General features: G+C 46.1%; 1 protein-coding gene across 1 annotated transcript; it reads left to right on the forward strand.

Moving 5' to 3' along the window:
* The first annotated feature begins 10,759 nt into the window (after window positions 1–10,759).
* Window positions 10,760–12,728, forward strand: IL17A (interleukin 17A). Its single transcript, XM_009644597.2, has 3 exons — window positions 10,760–10,786; window positions 11,347–11,591; window positions 12,491–12,728. The coding sequence occupies exons 1-3, from the start codon at window positions 10,760–10,762 to the stop codon at window positions 12,726–12,728; spliced, it is 510 nt and encodes a 169-aa protein (XP_009642892.1).
* Window positions 12,729–18,815: the final 6,087 nt, after the last annotated feature.

Here is an 18,815-nt window from a genome sequence, read left to right on the forward strand (position 1 = left end):
AGTACTCCAGGTGGGGTCTCACCAGGGCAGAGTAGAGGGGGAGGAGAACCTCCCTCGACCTGCTGGCCACACTCCTCTTAATACACCCCAGGATACCATTGGCCTTCTTGGCAACAAGGGCACATTGCTAGCTCATGGTCAGCTTGTTGGCTACCAGGACTCCCAGGTCCCTCTCAGCAGAGCTGCTTTCCAGCAGGTCAGCCCCCAGCCTGTACTGGTGCATGGGGTTTGACCTCCCCAGGTGCAGCACTCGACACTTGCCCTTGTTGAACTTCATCAGGTTCCTCTCCGCCCAGCTCTCCAGTCTGTCCAGGTCAGTATTGGTCATTAAACTTTTCAAATAGCTATTCTTCAGTTCTGTTTGTGGTCCTTATTACGTATTTCTCTCCATAGACTAAATCAAAAATTCTCACTTGGCTGATTGCAAAAGTATTTTATAAAATCAGGAATCCAATTTCTCCTAAGCTCTTCAATACATTTAAGAAGGAGAATTCAATCCATATTAAAAAAGGGCAGCAGTTCAAAACTGAAAATGATGCAAGCAATTCTCTTGAAAACCAGTTTCAAGTCAGAATGCTTCTATTGCTTTTAAGCTGGAGAACAGACTCCTGGGTGAACGTCCAGGACATGGGCACATGAGGGAAAAAGTGGAAACACTTGAGTCAAAATGCAAAGATATGACTTTATATGTCAGGTATTGGTATCCCTAGCTTGGCATCACAAGGGAGCAGCTACTCCACTGTGAGTTTGTGGTGTCCCATGAGAGGTCCTCATGTGCTGCCCTGCCCAAACATTTCCACCGTTGCCTAGAATCCATTACCATTTCCCAAAGCTTCTCTGGTGGGGAAACCAGAGGTTTCTTAATACCCAGAGGAGCAATGGGGAAGCAAAGACCAAAACATGGTTATTGCAATCCCTCCGTGGCCCATCTGAGACCTCCGTCTGTGCGCTGGTTCATAACCTCTTCTACCAAATTAGAGTGGTCCATTAGCAACAAGGAGAGTTTATAAACAACATTCGTGAGAACTGTGGCCACACAGCTCCTGAGCTGGGAGGCTTATGCGCTGCAGCTACAAATAAAACTCCACTCTGGCAGAGCTACTTGAATTATCTTTTGCAAATAAATTATCTGATGAAACAAATAAGTTATCTGATCAAGTCTTTCTCAAGCAAATAATTTACATATTTATTTGCATTTTGTGACTATTTGCCATGGATATGGCTAGGATGAAGTAGTTAAGTTTCTGTCCCTGTATTCTCATGTTGATATGGTACAGGTACTGTTTGTTTAGCGCCCACTGCTCCCTTACCAGAGGTGGGAGATTTTGGCCACAGAAATGTTAAAAGAACCACAAATGTCAGAGTCCTGACTCTTTCATGTCACACGTGCTACTGTCACTATGGGATCCTGTGATGTGTTCATGTCCTGCAGTGAGTGGGAGCATGAGACACAGATGTTCAGTGGATTCGGGGCTGTGAGTGTTGTCCTTTAAGGGACTGGACTGGACTGGACAAAAAAGCTTCATCATGCTCCCACAGTCAGACAGTAAACTGCAGTGCTCTTGTCTTCACAAAGATGTCCCCGCTATCATCCAGGATGTGGTGGCTCTGCAGAGGGACCTTGATGGGCTGGATCCTTGGGCCGAGGCCAACTGTATGAGGCTCAACGAGGCCAAGTGCTGGGTCCTGCCCTGGGGTCACAACAACCCCACGCAACGCTTCAGGCGTGGGGCAGAGGGGCTGGAAAGCTGCCCACTGGAAAAGGCCCTGGGGGTGTTGGTCGCCAGGCGGCTGAATATGAGCCAGCAGGGTGCCCAGGTGGCCAAGAGGGCCAGCACCATCCTGGCTTGTATCAGGAGTGGTGTGGCCAGCAGGAGCAGGGCAGGGACCGTGCCCCTGTGCTGGGCACTGGGGGGGCCGCCCCTCGACTGCTGGGGTCAGGGTTGGGCCCCTCCCTCCCCGAAGGACCTGGGGGGGCTGGAGCGTGTCCAGAGAAGGGCAGCGGAGCTGGGGAGGGGTCTGGAGCCCCAGGCTGCTGGGGAGCGGCTGGGGGAGCTGGGGGGGTTCAGCCTGGAGCAGAGGGGGCTGAGGGGAGCCCTCGGCTGCCCAGGGAAGTGGGGGAGTCCCCATCCCTGGGGGGATTTAAAAGCCAGGTAGATGTGATGCTTAGGGACATGGTTTACTGGTGGATTTGGCAATATTAGGTTAATGGTTGGGCTTGATGATCTTAAAGGTCTTTTCCAACCTAAATGATTCTATGATTCTATGACCTGGACACAGGTTATACCCTGTGAACCACAGACTTCATTCTCACAGACCTTTGCTTCTTTCTTCTGGGCTGGGATGATGCACGTTCTTATGGTCTCGTCTACTTTGGGTTCAATGGGGACTGAAGAAAGAAAAGCCCTTGACTTTTATGGTTTGCTGAGCTTTGCTACTGGCCCTTCTCACCCCTCATTTTAGGGCTAACTTGTTGGTTGTCATTCCTTTTCCTCCTCTTTGCAGTGGAAAATTAAGAGAGTAAAGCCTGCAAATGAGCACCGGAGAATGGATGATGGCCTCCAGCATTGATGGAGAAGCTGCAACAGAAGGAATAGAAGATCATGCAGGATTGCATATTGGTTGAAATACAGGCAGGAGCACAATTCCTTTTTCTAGCTGTAGTTGGGTTCAGCACAGTCAGTTCACCCAGAATAAATAGCTGTCAAAAACAACAGTGGGGAGCTGTTTCAACAGAGAAATTACTCAAGAGCTCTGCCTGGCATCTGCCTATTTGTTTTGCCCCTGTAGCCATGTTATCAGCACAGAAAGGACCAGGTCTGGTTAAGAGGCATCATTCGAATTAAATTGGGACAGCGGGCTTCTGACACCCACCTATTCCCCCCACCCCATCGCTGCCAGGCCACGCATCTTGGAGGGGAGGAGGAGACCTTCAACAGTGGTTATTCTCTGAAATCTCTGCCTGGGATAGTACTGGAAACTGCATTGCACTGCGGTCAGAATTTGCATATGTTTGGAAAAATGAACTCAAACCCCAGCTAGGTGAAAGGGCTTGAAAATTAGGATCCCCATTGCGTTTTTGCAACTCTCATCAAAACCACTCTGAGTCACTTATTCTCTAATACTTTTGGATTCTGACACTTTCTTGCACACAAAATGTCATGGGCAGGAGTCATTTCTCTGTGAGAAAAAAAAAGAAATGGAGCTTGAGGTCTTAAAACGAGATGATGAATGACTGATTTTTTCAGATTTCCCCCAGCAGTGGGCAAATGGCCACAGTGGGAATGGCTTTATCACTGCAGCCTGCCTTATCAAGCCTGCCTGGCAGCCCCGCGTACAAGCCCTGGGATACACTGAGTGCATCGGTGATAAAACTAGTTTTCTGAACCTAATTTGATTTGAAAGCAGTGGGCGGTGGAGCACAACCTGGTGGCCGAGTAGCTGCCGGCTAAGGGCTGGCTTTTCGGCACGTAGCACCGACCTCTAGTGCTCCACACGAGTCCTTTTCCTACAGCGTCACCTTGCACCACCATCAAAACCACAAGCCGGTTTCCTGGGCACTGCGTGGTGCCCTGCACAGCGAGGACGGCTTCCAATCCACTGAGCAGCTCGAGGAGACAGATTCCAAACCTCATGGGCATCACCGCAGCCCAGGGCTGCAGGGAGTGCTTCTTGCAGATGAGAACTGAGATTGCAGGGAGACTGCTTCCATTTAACGATACCACCTCATCTTCCCTCCACTTCAATCCCTATCCAGATATGGTTGGAGATTCCAGGGTCAGATTCTCATTTGTACCGTGCTTTCTGTAAGCTTTCCCAAAAAAGCAAGCCTCATTGCACCAGGGACTAAGCTACAGGGCTAAATCTCATCCTCGTGAGGTGTTTGAGAGCATGAAATGAGGAATTTCCCTCTCCCATATTCTAGTAGCTCTCCTCTTTTGCATCAGCCAGAGAGTACACACAACTGCATAGATACCTGGTGCACTGCTGCATTCCTCGTTTTGCTTTCCCCTTAAAGCCAGGGGTGATACACAAACCTAAACCACAAAGCTGTGCCCATGTGTGAGAAACCTGGATTTGCAAATTTTAACAGCTAGAACCGATAAAGCTACACAAGGAGAATTTTTCCAATGGATGCTGCGAAGAACTGACCCTCAAATGTTCTCCAGACAAGTCTGTGACATGTTTTTCTCCCTGTATGCCACAGATTTTCAGGTTTGGAAATTCTGAGCGTTCTAGTGCAGCTACTCCTAACGTAATGCAGGAGCAGACAGAAAAGTGTCTGTAGCTGGAGGTCAAAGAGGCTGACAGGCCTGAAAGAGGCTGACAAATCTGCAGCTAGCAACTGCTTTTGAGATAAGGATGAATACACCAAGGACTTCCTGACAATCTTCAGAATTTCTTTGGTTTCAGATAAATTTTAATTGCAATGGTCCCAAAAAGGAAGGATAAAGATTTTCCAAAGGGTAGGACACAGACTGCCTGGAAATCTAATGCCAGTTTTGTGCAAACAGGGATGTTTCTCAGGGCTGCGGTTGCGGAGAGGTGCCCTGTGCCAGCTCCCTGCCTTTTGGGGGGTCTGTGAGCATCAGGACGTTCAAGCACTACGTGGACTGTTTGACTTGAGCTTGGAGCACCTCTCTGCACGGGATGGATGGGCCAAGCGGAGATCCTGCCAAGCAAAGCAAGGAAAGAACAAAAAAAAAAATGAGCAAAGGTCTTGAAAGGCTGAGCGAAGAGGGAAGGGGGAGAGGAACAATTCCTGGCTGTACCCACTGGGGATGGGAAATAAATGTCTCAGCCTGCAGGAAGTGAAATTTCAGATGGACATGGGGAAGGTGTTGCAGGCAGGAGCTGCTGGGTGCAGGGCAGCAGCAGGGACCCCAAGTCCTTCTCCCCCTGCTTCCTGCCATTAGCTGGGGCCGAGGTGTAGGCGAGACACAGGATGCGAGCAGATAGCACAGCAAACAGAGAATTTCAAAATGAGTTATTTGCTTGTATAAACCATTCTACCAGCTTGAATATGAGCCAATTTTAGGCATAAAGGGTTTCTTCTTGTACAGCTTATAACTGGTTGAGAAATGTGTTGCCACAGGATGTCTTTGAAGCCATGAAAATAAAGCACTGACAAAGAGAACGTTAACTGATAACAAAACTATTTGATCATTAACATTAATAATAACCACAAAAACAAATGAATGAGGAGACACATTAAATATACTCTGGCTGGAAAACTGCCCAGCAGAGAAGGACCTGGGGGTGCTGATGGACAGGCGGCTGAATATGAGCCAGCAGGGTGCCCAGGTGGCCAAGAGGGCCAGCACCATCCTGGCTTGTAGCAGGAGTGGTGTGGCCAGCAGGAGCAGGGCAGGGACCATGCCCCTGTGCTGGGCACTGGGGGGGCTGCCCCTCGAATGCTGGGGTCAGGGTTGGGCCCCTCCCTCCCTGAAGGACCTGGAGGGTCTGGAGCATGTCCAGAGAAGGGCAGCGGAGCGGGGGAGGGGTCTGGAGCCCCAGGCTGCTGGGGAGCGGCTGGGGGAGCTGGGGGGGTTCAGCCTGGAGCAGAGGAGGCTGAGGGGAGCCCTCATCGCTGCCTACAACTGCATGGGATGAAGGGGAAATGGCCTTAAGTTGCACCAGGGCAGGTTTAGGTTGGACACCGGGAAAAATTTCTTCCCCGAAAGGGCTGTCAAGCACTGGAAGGGGCTGCCCAGGGAAGGGGTCGAGTCCCCAGCCCTGGGGGGATTTAACAGCCGGGCAGAGGAGGTGCTGAGGGCCAGGGTTTGGGGGTGGGATGGCAGGGTTAGGGGAACAGTTGGACTTGATGATCTTAAAAGTCTTTTCCAACCCAAACAATTCTGTGATTCCATGATCTGTGCTCAAAGAAGATCTTTGCAACCTCTGATGATCTGGTCTCAACCTCGATCCCCTCTCATCAGCCAGTCATTGCATTTCTCAAACTTTCCTTTACATGCAGATAAGCACCTTGTGCTGGCCAGAAGATACCATCCCTTCCATTGGGTGTTAGATGTTAATTTAGCCCAGCTTTGCAACGAACCCTTGGGCACTAACATAACACAAGTGGTGATACTGCTGATGATCAGGATGTGGCTGTAATCTCAGCAGTCAGTCACACCCTGCACCCACCTCCTGGCAGCTTGAAACCCCTCTCCACTGACCTGGACTACATTACAGTTGCATATTAATCATCTATTAATTACTACAGTGCAGGCGTAAAATTCCTGCTTCTCGTTAAATCCAACTCTCATATCTGGAAGCCCTCTTTTTCTCTTGTCCCTCCAAACAGCAATCAAAAAGATGAACTGAGTGGGCTACTTGCTTTTGTGTTGACTTCCCAGTTACTGAAGATCTATTAGCTATCAGTCATGCAGCAGATGTGCCAACCGCTGACAGCAACCACAGCTGATGAATAACTGTGATACCAGTTTGGCTGTGTTTGGAAAAATTAGGCATGCAGTAGGAGATGATAGTTTCTACTGCAGCTGCTGGGGAGGAAAATGAGGGGTGTTTAATAGAGCAAAAAGGTTGTTTTACCTCTTCTGTCATGTCCTTTGTATGAAGGTCAAGGGCTGTGAGATCGGTGCAGTGATTTAACCAGTTTGAAGAGGACCTCTAGATGTCTCTGATCCAACCATCCGCGCAGAGCAGGGTTAAAATAAACTAAACTAAAATTAAACTCTAGTGTTTAATCAGGGTGATCGGAGCCTTGCCCCACCAACTTCTGAGTTTTTCTCAGATAACCACTGGCCTCAGGCTCAGTCTAATCAATGATCTCCTAGAAATTACCTCCACCGTGCACAGTGGGTTGTGCAATGCTTGTGTGTAAGAGGAAGAGCATTGCTTAGCTTACAGGGATTTATAAGAACATGTACTCAAGGGGAAGAAAATGCTTTCTCTCCAAAAAGAAAATTAATTATCTTCCTACATGTAAAGAGAAAAGCTCCTTATTTTCCAAAAAGTAGCATAAACTTAACTGATAGTGATTGAAAAGAAAAATATTTGAAGTATCCGGAGGTTTCTGCCATTTCTCTTTTGGTTTATTGAAAGCCCAGTCGGGAGGCCAGAGCTCTGGCACTGACTCAGGCTGTGACTTTGAGGGGAGAAGGTGTCATCAACGCCAATACACTCAGCTTTGGGTGCTTGAAGGACCTCAGCTGGGTAAGGTAGTTAAGTAGCAACTTAATCTCAAGAAAGCTTTCGCCAGAGCCAAGAGAAGGGCTAGGTTTGATTTCAAGAGGCCTTAGATAATCTTTAATTTTTTCTGTTTCAATAAGCTTTTGTGTCCCAGATCTCCCAGTAACTGCAGCTCCTGTTAAGTGCAGCACTGATTGCTCCTTGCTTAAGTTGATTTTAATAGAAAGTCACAGCACATACAGCTCTGCAGTGTCTCAGCGTTTTCTATGGCACCTACCCACAATACCATACACATAGGTTATAAAAACAGTTGGGTTTTATGTCCTTAGACATGAAAATAGAAAAAGCACAAAACAGAGTTCTTTCTGCATACAGAAATGAAACTGCTAGTTGAGAGAGAGCTTAGTGTCAGAATAAAGCAAATGCCATGGGATAAATTCAAATCACATGGAAAAAATCACGTTCGATTTTTCTTTTGACTTCAGACCAGGAAGCATTGGAAAAAATAACTATTTGGAACTTGGGAAAATCTTGGAGTCAGAAATGTGAGAGCTTTGTTTGCATAATTCAGACTTGGAAGCATTGCAAGAGGTATATTTTCTCCTGAGACCCTCTCATCTTGCCTGCAACAATTGCAAACAAATGCGTTTATGGTTCAAAATAAGCCATGGAAAGTTCGGTTGGGTGGGGTTTTTTTTTTCACCTTTGCAATGTTGCGTTACATTAGCCATGTTTGAATGCTTAACTCTTCACCTTTCAAGTACTGAAGTAACCAAAACCACTGACACATTTAGAGTAGACAAGCCTGGATTTAGGGTCAGGTTGGTTGAACCTGACCTTCTGCTACCTTGCAGGCTTTTGAGATGTTTCTTGCTTCTAAAATTGGAGATTTAACTGACCCACTTTAAATGGATATTTCAGTAAATGGCATTAGAGAAAACCCCTTTTGAGGGAACCATTTCCTTTAACCTGTACATCTCTAACTCTAAGAGGGAAACTGAATTATACATTTAACTTTTCAGGCATCAGCATCTTTTAAACAAGGTCATGGCTATCCCAGAAACCACAAACTAAGTTCTACCCTTATTTACATCCTCCTTTGGATGGTACAAGGTGAGTAAAATTTGGACTTGCATGTAAAGATTAAGCAAATGTAAAAAACACACCTTATTTGCATCATTTAATCTGAAGACTTCACCACAATTAGACCTGAGAAAAGGCACACATCAGTGCATCAAGGCTGTTACTCTGAGGGTTACTTTATGGTGCACATCCTAGCTATTGGTAACCCAGTGTCAGAGCAAAGTGATGAGAGTAATTTCCTAAGAAAGACATGTTAAAGAGAAGGATAGAGTCAACGTTCACCCCCTCCTTTCTAAAACATAAGCCCCTTCTTCAAGATTCTCTCTGAAATTCAGCCTATGAGAAGTATCAACATACTGGTGTCTGTCCATCACCCACGTACTCTCCGAACAGCTTCTCAGGGACCTCATTAGAAAGATGGTGTCGCTGATTTATTATATCTCATAGTTCATTACAATCAGCATCATTACCTGAGAAGCTGCAGCCTGAGAGATATCAGCCTACCCCTCTCTCTGTGTGCCAGGTTTTGTAGCATTCCGGGTGGACAGTCTTTCCCTGGGAGATGTTGAGTTGCCCTAATTAGCTATGCCATGAAATATTTACTGGGGAGAAGAAGATGACAACTCGGTAGGCTGGGATATTTGCCTGGGAGAGGCATCAAGTTTCTAGTTTCTGGTCCAGTAGCTGCTTTATCCAAAATTTTCACATCCCTACTTTGCTGCTGACTGGCCTAACTGTAGAGCTCTGAGCCCTGACCACAGAAGCACCCTGTCCCAGAGCATTCCATACATCTCTGTGACCAAAATACTTACCAGAGGGTTGTTGATTTATGTCTCTAAAAGCAGATGAGTGGAACGAATACAGACATCCTTACTTGCAAGCAAGGTCTCTTTCAGGGTCAAGCCCAAAGCTTTTAATGAACATTCAGGGCTCATCAAGACATCTGCCTAAGAAGAACAAAAATTGAAGCAGTTGCTACCAGCCAGAGCAGCAACGGTGACCCAAAATCAAAAGAGGGCACAGTCTTAAGCAGCTCAACCTCTCCAGGTCTGCAGCCCCCTTACAATATCTTAGTGAAAACCTAGAAAAATACTCTACAAATACCGTAGAAAAATAAAAGTGATCCTGACTGTCACCATGCCTCAACCTCTCCAGGTCTGCAGCTTACAATATCTTAGTAAAAACGTAGAAAAATACTCTACAAATACCTTAGAAAAATAAAAGTGATCCTGACTGTCACCATGCCAAAAGGAGTCTGTCCACTTGAGGACATGGATTTAAATATTGCATGCTTAAATACTAACATGGCAGGGTACACCACAGCTGCAGTATATTGGTCTTACAGGGATGGAGAGGCAGCAGGGTGGGATTGGGAGCTACATGGGATCATTGATCATTGTCACCCAGGGCACAAGGCTGGGACACAGGGAGTTATAATGCTTGGGGGCTACACAGTGCAAGGTATTTTAGCTCCCACTATCTGCAAGTGTAGCATTCCGTCACCTATATACCATGGAGGAGGTGCTTGCAGTTCCTTCCAGTTTCCCTGCCTAGAGAAGGAGTCCTTTTGCATCTCACAGCCTTCACAAGGTTTCTCTTGAATCCCTCTGTCCTCTCCCTAACTTAAGAACTGAAGGTTTAACTACATCCATCACACTTCCCAGACCCCTTTCCTTAGGATCAAAGCCCTGTCTCATAGCACAAGAGCCTGAAGTGAAATCAAAAGGTCGCAAGTTCAAAAACAATATTCACAGTTTTTTTTCCCAGATAGTGAATGACTGAATTTGGGAACTCACTATCACAAAGCATTCTGATCAAAACTGATATATCACTCCTGAGGTTTAGACATGAATAAAAATAGCCTGATCCAGACTAGAAATCCGAGAAAAAAATAGAAGCTTGAGAAGGAACCTGGATCCCTCAACACCAATGCAAGTGGCAGCACATGGCAAGTATGGAGAGCAATTGGATGGGGCCAACTGTCCCATATCTGCCCAATTCAGCATGAAAAGGCTTCAGCCTAACCTTGGAACAGACAGATCCAATCTGGCAATGCCACTGACATTAGTGGGTTTGATACCTACAGCATCCCGAACAAAAACCATGAAGCACATCAACTTATGTTTGGCTAGGTGACGACTCCAGGCCCAGTTTAAAATTGAGCACTTTGCACCTCCTTACTACAGTGCATGCCATTTTTTTGGTGGTTTTCTAATATCATGATTGAGTTTTTGTTACTCCTTGAGTGACATGGCTACAGTAATGACATCATCTGCAGATCTAAGAAAGGGTGAGCCCATATCCTGTCTTCCACCTGCGTTAATGGAATGTATATGCATACACTTTTTAATTTAAGCTATGGTCAGAAACCACAGTTAACGTTGGGAAAAAAACACCTACTCCACGTTAACTAGGACAGCACAAAAGCCCTTATAAAAGGTCCAGCAGCAAATGTGCCCAGACATCTTCAGCTCGACAGAGCCCAGCACAAGCACCAGCCGCAGTAAGAGAAGGAAGGAAGATGTCTCCGATCCTTTCTGCTTCTCTGGTAAGAACTTGCTCTGGGTTCTTTTTTTCCCCCAACCTGACAGAGACGTATTTGGATTCTAATAGATGACTGCCAGGACCTACCTTTAAAATGCTTGCTTAAACCATTAATAATTGAAAATAACTAAAATGGGAGACTTCTAAATAGCACCAGCATGGGGCAGCAACGAGACTGTACGGGTATATTAGGGAACGGGGCTACTGCCACAGACTCTGAAGGGAAGAAATACATTGAAAACGCAACCTTAGTGTCTTTTTGTTGTTATCTCCTTTCTGCTATCTCCTGTATTATATTATTTTGTGTAATTGAAATTTTTTATCACCAAATTACAACTGAATGTATACCCTACCTGGCAGCACTGTAAGAATTAGTTAATGAAAGCAAGAGTGGATGTGATATATGGCTCATTTTTGCATGTGCTCCAACCTACAGTATAGGTTTTAACTACCAGCTTGGCTGACTGTGGGTGAATTCCCCAGCCAGACAGCAGGGTTGTTAGGTGTGCTGTGTTACAGCAGCTGTACCTGCGTCGTGTCCTAAAATGCACCATTTGTCTCCAGTTCAGATCACTGCTCTTAGTCCTGCTGGCCATGCTGTCAGCCAGCAGTCCTGCCTATGGGAAGGTGATCCAGCCTGGGCTCAAGCCGGAGAACCTCTTCAAGCAAGCGTATGCTGGATGCATGAGCCAAAAAGACTCAAAATTCCCTCAAACTGTGAGAGTCAATATAAGCATCAGCAACATGAACCAGGACACCAAAGCGACTCTTGATGTCAGCAGCCGCTCTCTGGCTCCGTGGGATTACAGGTATGATCTCTGTCCTTATGGTTTAGAAAGACACTAAAATGGCATGCGCTGTAGTAAGGAGGTGCAAAGTGCTCAATTTTAAACTGGGCCTGGAGTCGTCACCTAGCCAAACATAAGTTGATGTGCTTCACGGTCTTGATTTGGGATGCTGTAGGTATCAAACCCACTGATGTCAGTGGCACTGCCAGATTGGATCTGTCTGCTCCTAGTGCAGTGGTCAAGAATAAGGCAGAGGCTGTGCCCACATCTTTGTTATTGGTGCTTCACTGTTGTGAGATTTTGGAAATACGAGGGTGTCCACAGCCCATGTAATCCTCTTTGAAATCAGCACAAAAAGAAGCACAGAGCAAAAGCGTGGTCTAGGCCAACATGCAGAATGCAAAGCAAATTACTTTTGTGATTTAATTAATTTATTTGTACATTGGGGCCAGCTTTATTTTCAGAAGTATTCTTTGCCTAAGAGATCAGCAAAAAGACCTCGGAGGGCTAACACTGCACCAGATTCAATGGTGGTTTAATAACATCAACATTAGGCCCTAAGAACATTTCACATTTTGGAAGGGTGCTGGAGGTCTTTGGGTCTGTTAGTCAGTCCAACATGTTGGGGAAGCTCGAATCATTTCAAAGCCAGTGCCAATTCGAAGCAAGGTCTTTGCAAAAGCAGTTGCATGCAGTCCTGGCATTCTTGCCTTACATTTAAAAACCTGCAGTATTTACCTACTTTCACTTTATTTACACTGAAAAACCTACCGCAGCAGAGGGTCAACTGCCCCTTAAGAGGCAGTCTCCTAGGAGGTGCAGGTTCCTGAGCTGGGAGCCCATAGTGATCCATACCATCAAGGCTCCAGAGACGCAGCAGCATTTCCATTTCAAATACTTCCTTTCATGTCCACTTACAGGATCGATGAGGACCACAACCGTTTCCCCCAAGTGATTGCTGATGCCAAGTGCCGCCACTCCAGGTGTGTGAATTTGAACGGGCAGCTGGACCACAGCGTCAACTCCGTCCCCATCAAACAGGAGATCCTCGTCCTCCGGAGGGAGCAGAAGGGTTGCCACCAATCATACCGGCTGGAGAAGAAAATAATCACTGTAGGCTGCACGTGTGTCACCCCCTTGATCCGACACCAGGCTTGAAGGCAGTAGTGTAAGAGCAGGGATTCATGCAGCAGAGCTGCCTGCAATGAAATGAAGGGGCCTGATTCAGTCTCTGTGAAACTGAAACAATAATGATTAGCTAGAATTTATCACAATATATTAAAAATGAAGAAGTCTCAGTTTTTTTAAAAAAACATTATTTTCCCCAAAATTCTTGAATTCTATAATTTCAGAATCTGGACACCTTCATGTGTTGGGCTGAAAAAGTATTGGGAACTCATTACACAGCTTTAGTTTATACCTTGAAATGTTTATTTATGTAATTTTATTTATGCTGGTGGAACAATTAATAATAATGTATCTGTTTATTTATCTTTGTGTAATAAAAATAATAGTAAATAACTCTGTGGTATTCTCCTTTCTTGCTAAAAAAGCCTTTTTGATAAGGCAAAAAATCACTCAATCATGACCATGTAAGAGATTTGCATGATGCTAAAACCTAAAATCCTCTTAATAACATCTAGCTCTGCTGCAGTAGAATGTAAAGCCCATCGAAAAGTTAGGGCTTGATCATTAACACCATTTTACTGATAGAGAAACTAAAGATACCTGGAGGAAAATTTTTTAGCAAGTGGCACCCAACAGATTCACACTGAAGACAGACTAGGAAAAAAAAAGCAGTGGGTAACTACCCCGTTATCCACCTAATTACCCGATGGAAAGGAATTTGTAAAGATAGGAAAATACCCGATTGGAAAGGGATTTGTAGAGATAGGTAATTACCCAATTGGAAAGGGATTTGTGAAGGTAAGTTCAACACAACACTTTGAATGCTGCTTTGGGAGAAAAAAGAACCTCCCTCCCTTAAAATGGTGAGCGTGTTTCCACTGCTCAGTTTTAACTTTGTTCCCACACCATCTAGAATTTCACTCCAACCCATTTCAACACATTTTCTGCAGAGAAGGGTCACTACCCGGGGACAGGAGTGGGTCAGGTGGATAACTGAAGCCATTAACTACATATTGCTGACTGCAATGGTGATTTTCTCCGTGCTCACGTCCTTCCGATACGTTCGCTGCCAGCAGTTAGTGCTTCAAATGTAGAGCACGCTGACACAGCACTTCTACCACGGTTGTGATGGGACTTGTGTAGGTGGATGTCTAGCTCTGCAGGTGGGCTTATTTAAAGCACGCTTGGGTTAAAAGTGCTCAGATGAAAATGTTCCGTGTTTCAAAAGACAGGCTGGTTTGTGAAGACGTGGATGGTTTGTTTGCTGTCGTCTCGGGGAGGTGTGACCCTTCCCAGGCTCTGGCAAATGCAAGGGCAAATCGAGAATTTCTAGGGATGCAGAAGCCAGGCAGGCAAGTCCCTAAGGAGAGGCAAGCTCCTCTCAGGTGAAAGCATCTTCTCCAGATCCAGCCGTGCTCACTGGAGATGTGATCATCCCAGCTTTTGCTTCTGGAAGTTATTCCCTCCAGCTGTGCCAGTAACCCTAAACCCTCCCAAACCTACTCCAGGCCAAATCAGATAGATCAGCTTGTAACCCAAACTCACAGCACAGCCACAGGTTTCATACCATCCTCTGACCTAGCAGATACACACTGGTCCAAGCAAATATTAATTAACTCTCAGTGATCACGGTATCTGCAATCACGACAGTGAACTCCTGTCCCACACCTTTAGTTACCTTCAAACACTGATATAACTTTGCCCATATGTAGGTATCTAGCAGTATACGTGACCTTAACTTAGCTTGTTTTCCTACCTTGTCTCCAACTAGGTCTCCTTAAGGTCTCCTGCAGGTCCTGAAGTTCACCCAACTAGCTGTCCCAGGAAAATTAAGCATGGAAACAGACTGACAAAAAAAAAAAAAAACATCAAGGAACACTCATCCTTTGAGGTTTTCAAGGAGTTAAATAAATATCAGTCCAGGAAGACTGAAGTAGAGCTGACTGCCTTGTCCATTAGATAATCTCTCAATGTCCTACCACTTGCTATAAAAAGAGCTTTGGCAAATTGTCTGCAGCAGCCCAGGTAACTTCTAGCAGTTAAAATTACAGTAAGTCCCACCCTTTATTACCTGGTAGTGATGTGCAGTTAGCTGGAGTTGGCACATGAGTAACAGAGACTAGTTAGCAATGCTGAGAGACAGCTACTATGTGGAAACAGTCAGAACTAGGTCAGCAAGAGATGACGCAGCTGGAGTACCAAAACGCTGACAGCTTTCTGCTGACGGGCTGCAAAGATGCACCAGTCCCCCTTCCAGCAGCATCATTCTCCCTTGGACCATTTGCCAACTCGGAGAAATCCATGCCTTAGGGCACAACATTTTTATTTACTGGGCCTCACGCCAACTTCAAGCTCGCCTCTGCAAGCTGCTTGGGTGTTGTACAAGCTCCTGCAGAAGTGTTTAATAGTATGAATGCCTGGGTGCATTTGGCCTCAGGACTGTTTTCGTTCCTACTGCAGGTTCTCTTGTAACTCCTGGCATCCTGAGCTAAGAGGTCTTCCTTCGCATTGCTGCGTTCAGCTGATAAGGAGCAGAGTAATGCCAAATCAGTGCACCCTGCCACGAGGTCACCTAATCGGTGCCTTTGTTTCTCTGGGCAAACGTTCACAACTACAGTTGATAATGATCATGACAGGAGACCAAAGAGAGTAGGTGCCCTCTTTCACCCTTGCACAGCTCTTACCCGTTTGAGGTTCAACACATAAAGCTTGCTCTTTCTCATTTTGGAAAGTTTCAGTGCAAGTTCCTGCTTATTTGATGTCCTCACATGGTATCATGACGGTGTGGGCAGCGGAGATTGCTGCGAACCCCTCTTCAACACAAAGGTTTCCAGTTTCCCGTTGAGCACTGCTCCCTGCCTCAGTTTCATGTCAGTTTGCAAAATCTGAGCATCAGCATCCTAGCAGCCAGATTGCTTGGTAACCTGTGAGTAAAGCTCGGCAGAACAGGAAGGGTGAAATTGGATTTGTGTAGCAAATGGACAGATGACCATGCTCTTCATTGCCAGTTATCAAAACAAGCTGGACAGATACCAGATGCCTGTAAAAGCTGGTGTAGATTCGACTCTCCAGCAAGCCTTACAACGTGAAGGAGGCCAGAGTACGGATTTCAGGAGTCCGAAATAAAAAGAAAACCCCCAAAATGAAAGGGGCAAGTTAGAGAGAATATAAACCAACTCTATTCATCTACTGGAACGGGGAACCCTGATCATGATACAAATATATTGCACTTACTAAAAATGCACATAAAGCAGAAACATGACTCTGTACTGGTAAAACCAACAAAACTCACTCATAGAAAGCTATGCCCAGAAAACATTATTTTGAGTAGAGCTTACTCAGTCCACGACCCTCAAAGAGCATCAAAAATATTTTTAATCTTTTGTTGAAGTTACAGAAAAAGGTGAAAAAAAATGAGCTAGTTTTCTGAAGGAAAAAAAAAAAAGCAAAGAAAAGCTAGGAGCGAATGGATTTAGCTGAAGAGCTGAGGACTTGAAGGTGCTACCACCATCCAGCCTTGGACGTATGAAGAATAATTAGCAAAGATGGAAAATGTTTGTGTGAGTAGCAAAGACAGAAATCGTGGTTTATTTCTGGTGCTGAGCCTGGCTGGCATCTTCTCAGCTCCTGAAAGCCAGCAGCAGCACACAGGTCCATCCCCACCAGCAGCTCTGAGCTTGCTGAGGCATTCACAGGCATTTTAAGTGGTTTGGTTTTTTTTTTTATCACCACATTGTAATGGTGCTGAAGAAAATGCAGACTTGGCCCACGCACCTAGACTCTGCTTAAGCACAAGTTTAGAAATAGTATCAGAGACCAAAGAAGAGGAAGAAGTGGAAGAGAGGAAGTCTCGCATTTTTAATGATGACATGGGCACAGGTTTCTGGTTTGATCTCTCAGGCCACCTGCCAGGACAGCCAGAACTCACAGCTGATATGGAAACTCACCCCATCATGTCAACACCAAACCACAGATCCCCAAGGGACTGACCAGCAAATCTCTCATCCCCTCAGAATTTTGTCTGTTAGGTCTAACTCTCAACAAGCCGTGTCTGCTACTGGGTTTTCAAGCCATTGCTCCTCTGGCTTACCAAACACAAACAGTTCTTGGCTTGTTTCAAGCTTTTAGGTTGCAAGCTTTGCATTCTTTATATATTTCATTTCTGTGAACTTTTAAAAGCAATGATTTTTGTGGAACAGGCTGACCTGGCCTGTAGTCCCTTCAAACATCCCCAGGAGCCTGATGTCAAGGGTCCAAAGACTCAGACCTGCAGGCCAATACATCCACAGGTCACCACGCAGGTTTGGGAGGAGGCATCTACCCGGGCTCACACCACTGTTGTGCCTCCCAGCCCACGCTGATGCAGGGGACCTCTGCAGCATGCTCCCTCCAACATCCCATGAGAGCTGCTACGCAACGGGATCCCTGCTTGAGCTGCCAGAACAGGCGAAGCCAAGGGGAGGAGTGATCAAGGGGGCAGGGGAAGGACATTGGTGAGGGGCAAGCAGAAGAGGAAGGGAATAGGAAAGGTCACGAAGCTCAGATACTAACCTGTGACCATATGTTGCTTAGCCCAGCAGGTTACGAGAAGAAACTGCAGGACTACTACTAAACCTACAGCCGTGTCTTCTCCTCCTGCTAAAACAACCGAGTCCCTAAAGGCTGCTCTAAGCTGCATTTCAGAGCCAGAGATGCCCAGCTGGGCACCCAGGGGCTGGGTCCGTTGCTGCAAAGGGAACAAAAACAAGCAAAGACTTTTGCAAAGGCTGGTCCTCAGCTGTGAACTGTACTTGCTCTTGGTAGTGGTATGACTACGCTGTTTACAAGAAGCATAAACTCATTTGCCATGTTCTTAGATTGCTGGGAATGAGAGCCAACCACCTACCTCATTGCAAAAGCCAGCACCTAAAAAATAATCAGTCTCATATTTACAAGCAACTGCACTCTAAGAATTATGCCATTAGAAGGAAATAACCCTTGTCGCTCGTTTTATTTAGAAACAGTCCCCACATACAGGTGCATGACTTACTGAGGGGTGTGTGGTTTGCAGTTGATAGCGCTGGCTGCAAAACCTCATGACCCATGGGTGAGACTTCCTTAAGTAGCTGCCTCTGCACTTTCTTAATTAGCTACTTCATAATTCATCCAGCTAGGACAACTCTTAAGCTAAGCTGATGGGTGTTTAAGAGCAGCAGCGCAGGAGCTTACACCCGTTTAGCTGCCCCAAACCCAATGCCAAGGTAATTATCTCTGAAGAGAGAAACGTAGGCTCGTTTTCTCCCTGCAAAACAAGCGAGGGCGACCCCGCGCCCTAGGCTTATCAAGAGGGAGAGAAATAGGTCAGGAGTAGGAACCGGGGTGTGCAGCGTGCGATTTCCTGGTCAGCGGTTACTGTAAGAGGAGAGCTGGTGTTACGCAAGAGCGCGCCTAAGACGCCTCCATGGCTTTGCACTCCACCACATGAAGAGGTTGGCGGTCATAATGAAAGAGCTGCTGCCACAAATGAGTGCAAATGCTTGTAACTGAATGAGACGGTTTCTCCACCTGGTTGCCCAGGGCTTGTTGAACTGGCTCGCAGTAACCCGCGGGGCAGGGAATATGCCTGACTCGACAAACAAGCACCGAAGGAGCCATCTGGACCCAACGGCTTGTCTGACTGACCTGAAGGAGAAAACTTGGGGTCTACCTGCACGGGGTGTATCTAATTTCAAGTAGCTTCTGTGAAGCCGAAATCAAATGCAAGAACGCCTGCACACAGATTTACCCTGGCTTAAATGCAGGTCAACAAAGAAACACAGGCTTAAAACCTTCACCAGCAGAAACCAAAGTCAGAGGTCTGAGAATCTGGCTCAGTTCTGGGTGAAGAATGTCATGTCAAAAAAACCCAACACTGCTGCAATCTGATAAAATTATAAATAGTCTTGCTAGGCTGTGCTCCTTTCGTCGCTAAGGGACAGAAAAGGCAATTCCTCCTTTCCTAAGTTAGGATACCTCAGGTCAGGCAGGCAATCATTCCCTGGAGTGTTTATTCCTTGTTCCCTTGATGTGGAGGGATCCTCATCTGCCACTTCAAGCCCAACACCTAATATTTGGCTGGTTAAAGAGTGGTCAGATGAA

This window comes from Egretta garzetta, unplaced genomic scaffold (genome assembly GCF_000687185.1).
Source record: "Egretta garzetta isolate BGI_Z169 unplaced genomic scaffold, ASM68718v1 scaffold628, whole genome shotgun sequence".
Lineage (NCBI taxonomy): Eukaryota > Metazoa > Chordata > Aves > Pelecaniformes > Ardeidae > Egretta > Egretta garzetta.

What these genes read in the sequence shown, in the direction of transcription:
- IL17A (XM_009644597.2), top strand. Translation starts at nt 10,760, where the DNA reads ATGTCTCCGATCCTTTCTGCTTCTCTG. An exon ending in CGATCCTTTCTGCTTCTCTG is followed by an intron (nt 10,787 to 11,346) that starts GTAAGAACTTGC and finishes ATTTGTCTCCAG; the next exon opens with TTCAGATCACTGCTCTTAGT. An exon ending in CTGGCTCCGTGGGATTACAG is followed by an intron (nt 11,592 to 12,490) that starts GTATGATCTCTG and finishes GTCCACTTACAG; the next exon opens with GATCGATGAGGACCACAACC.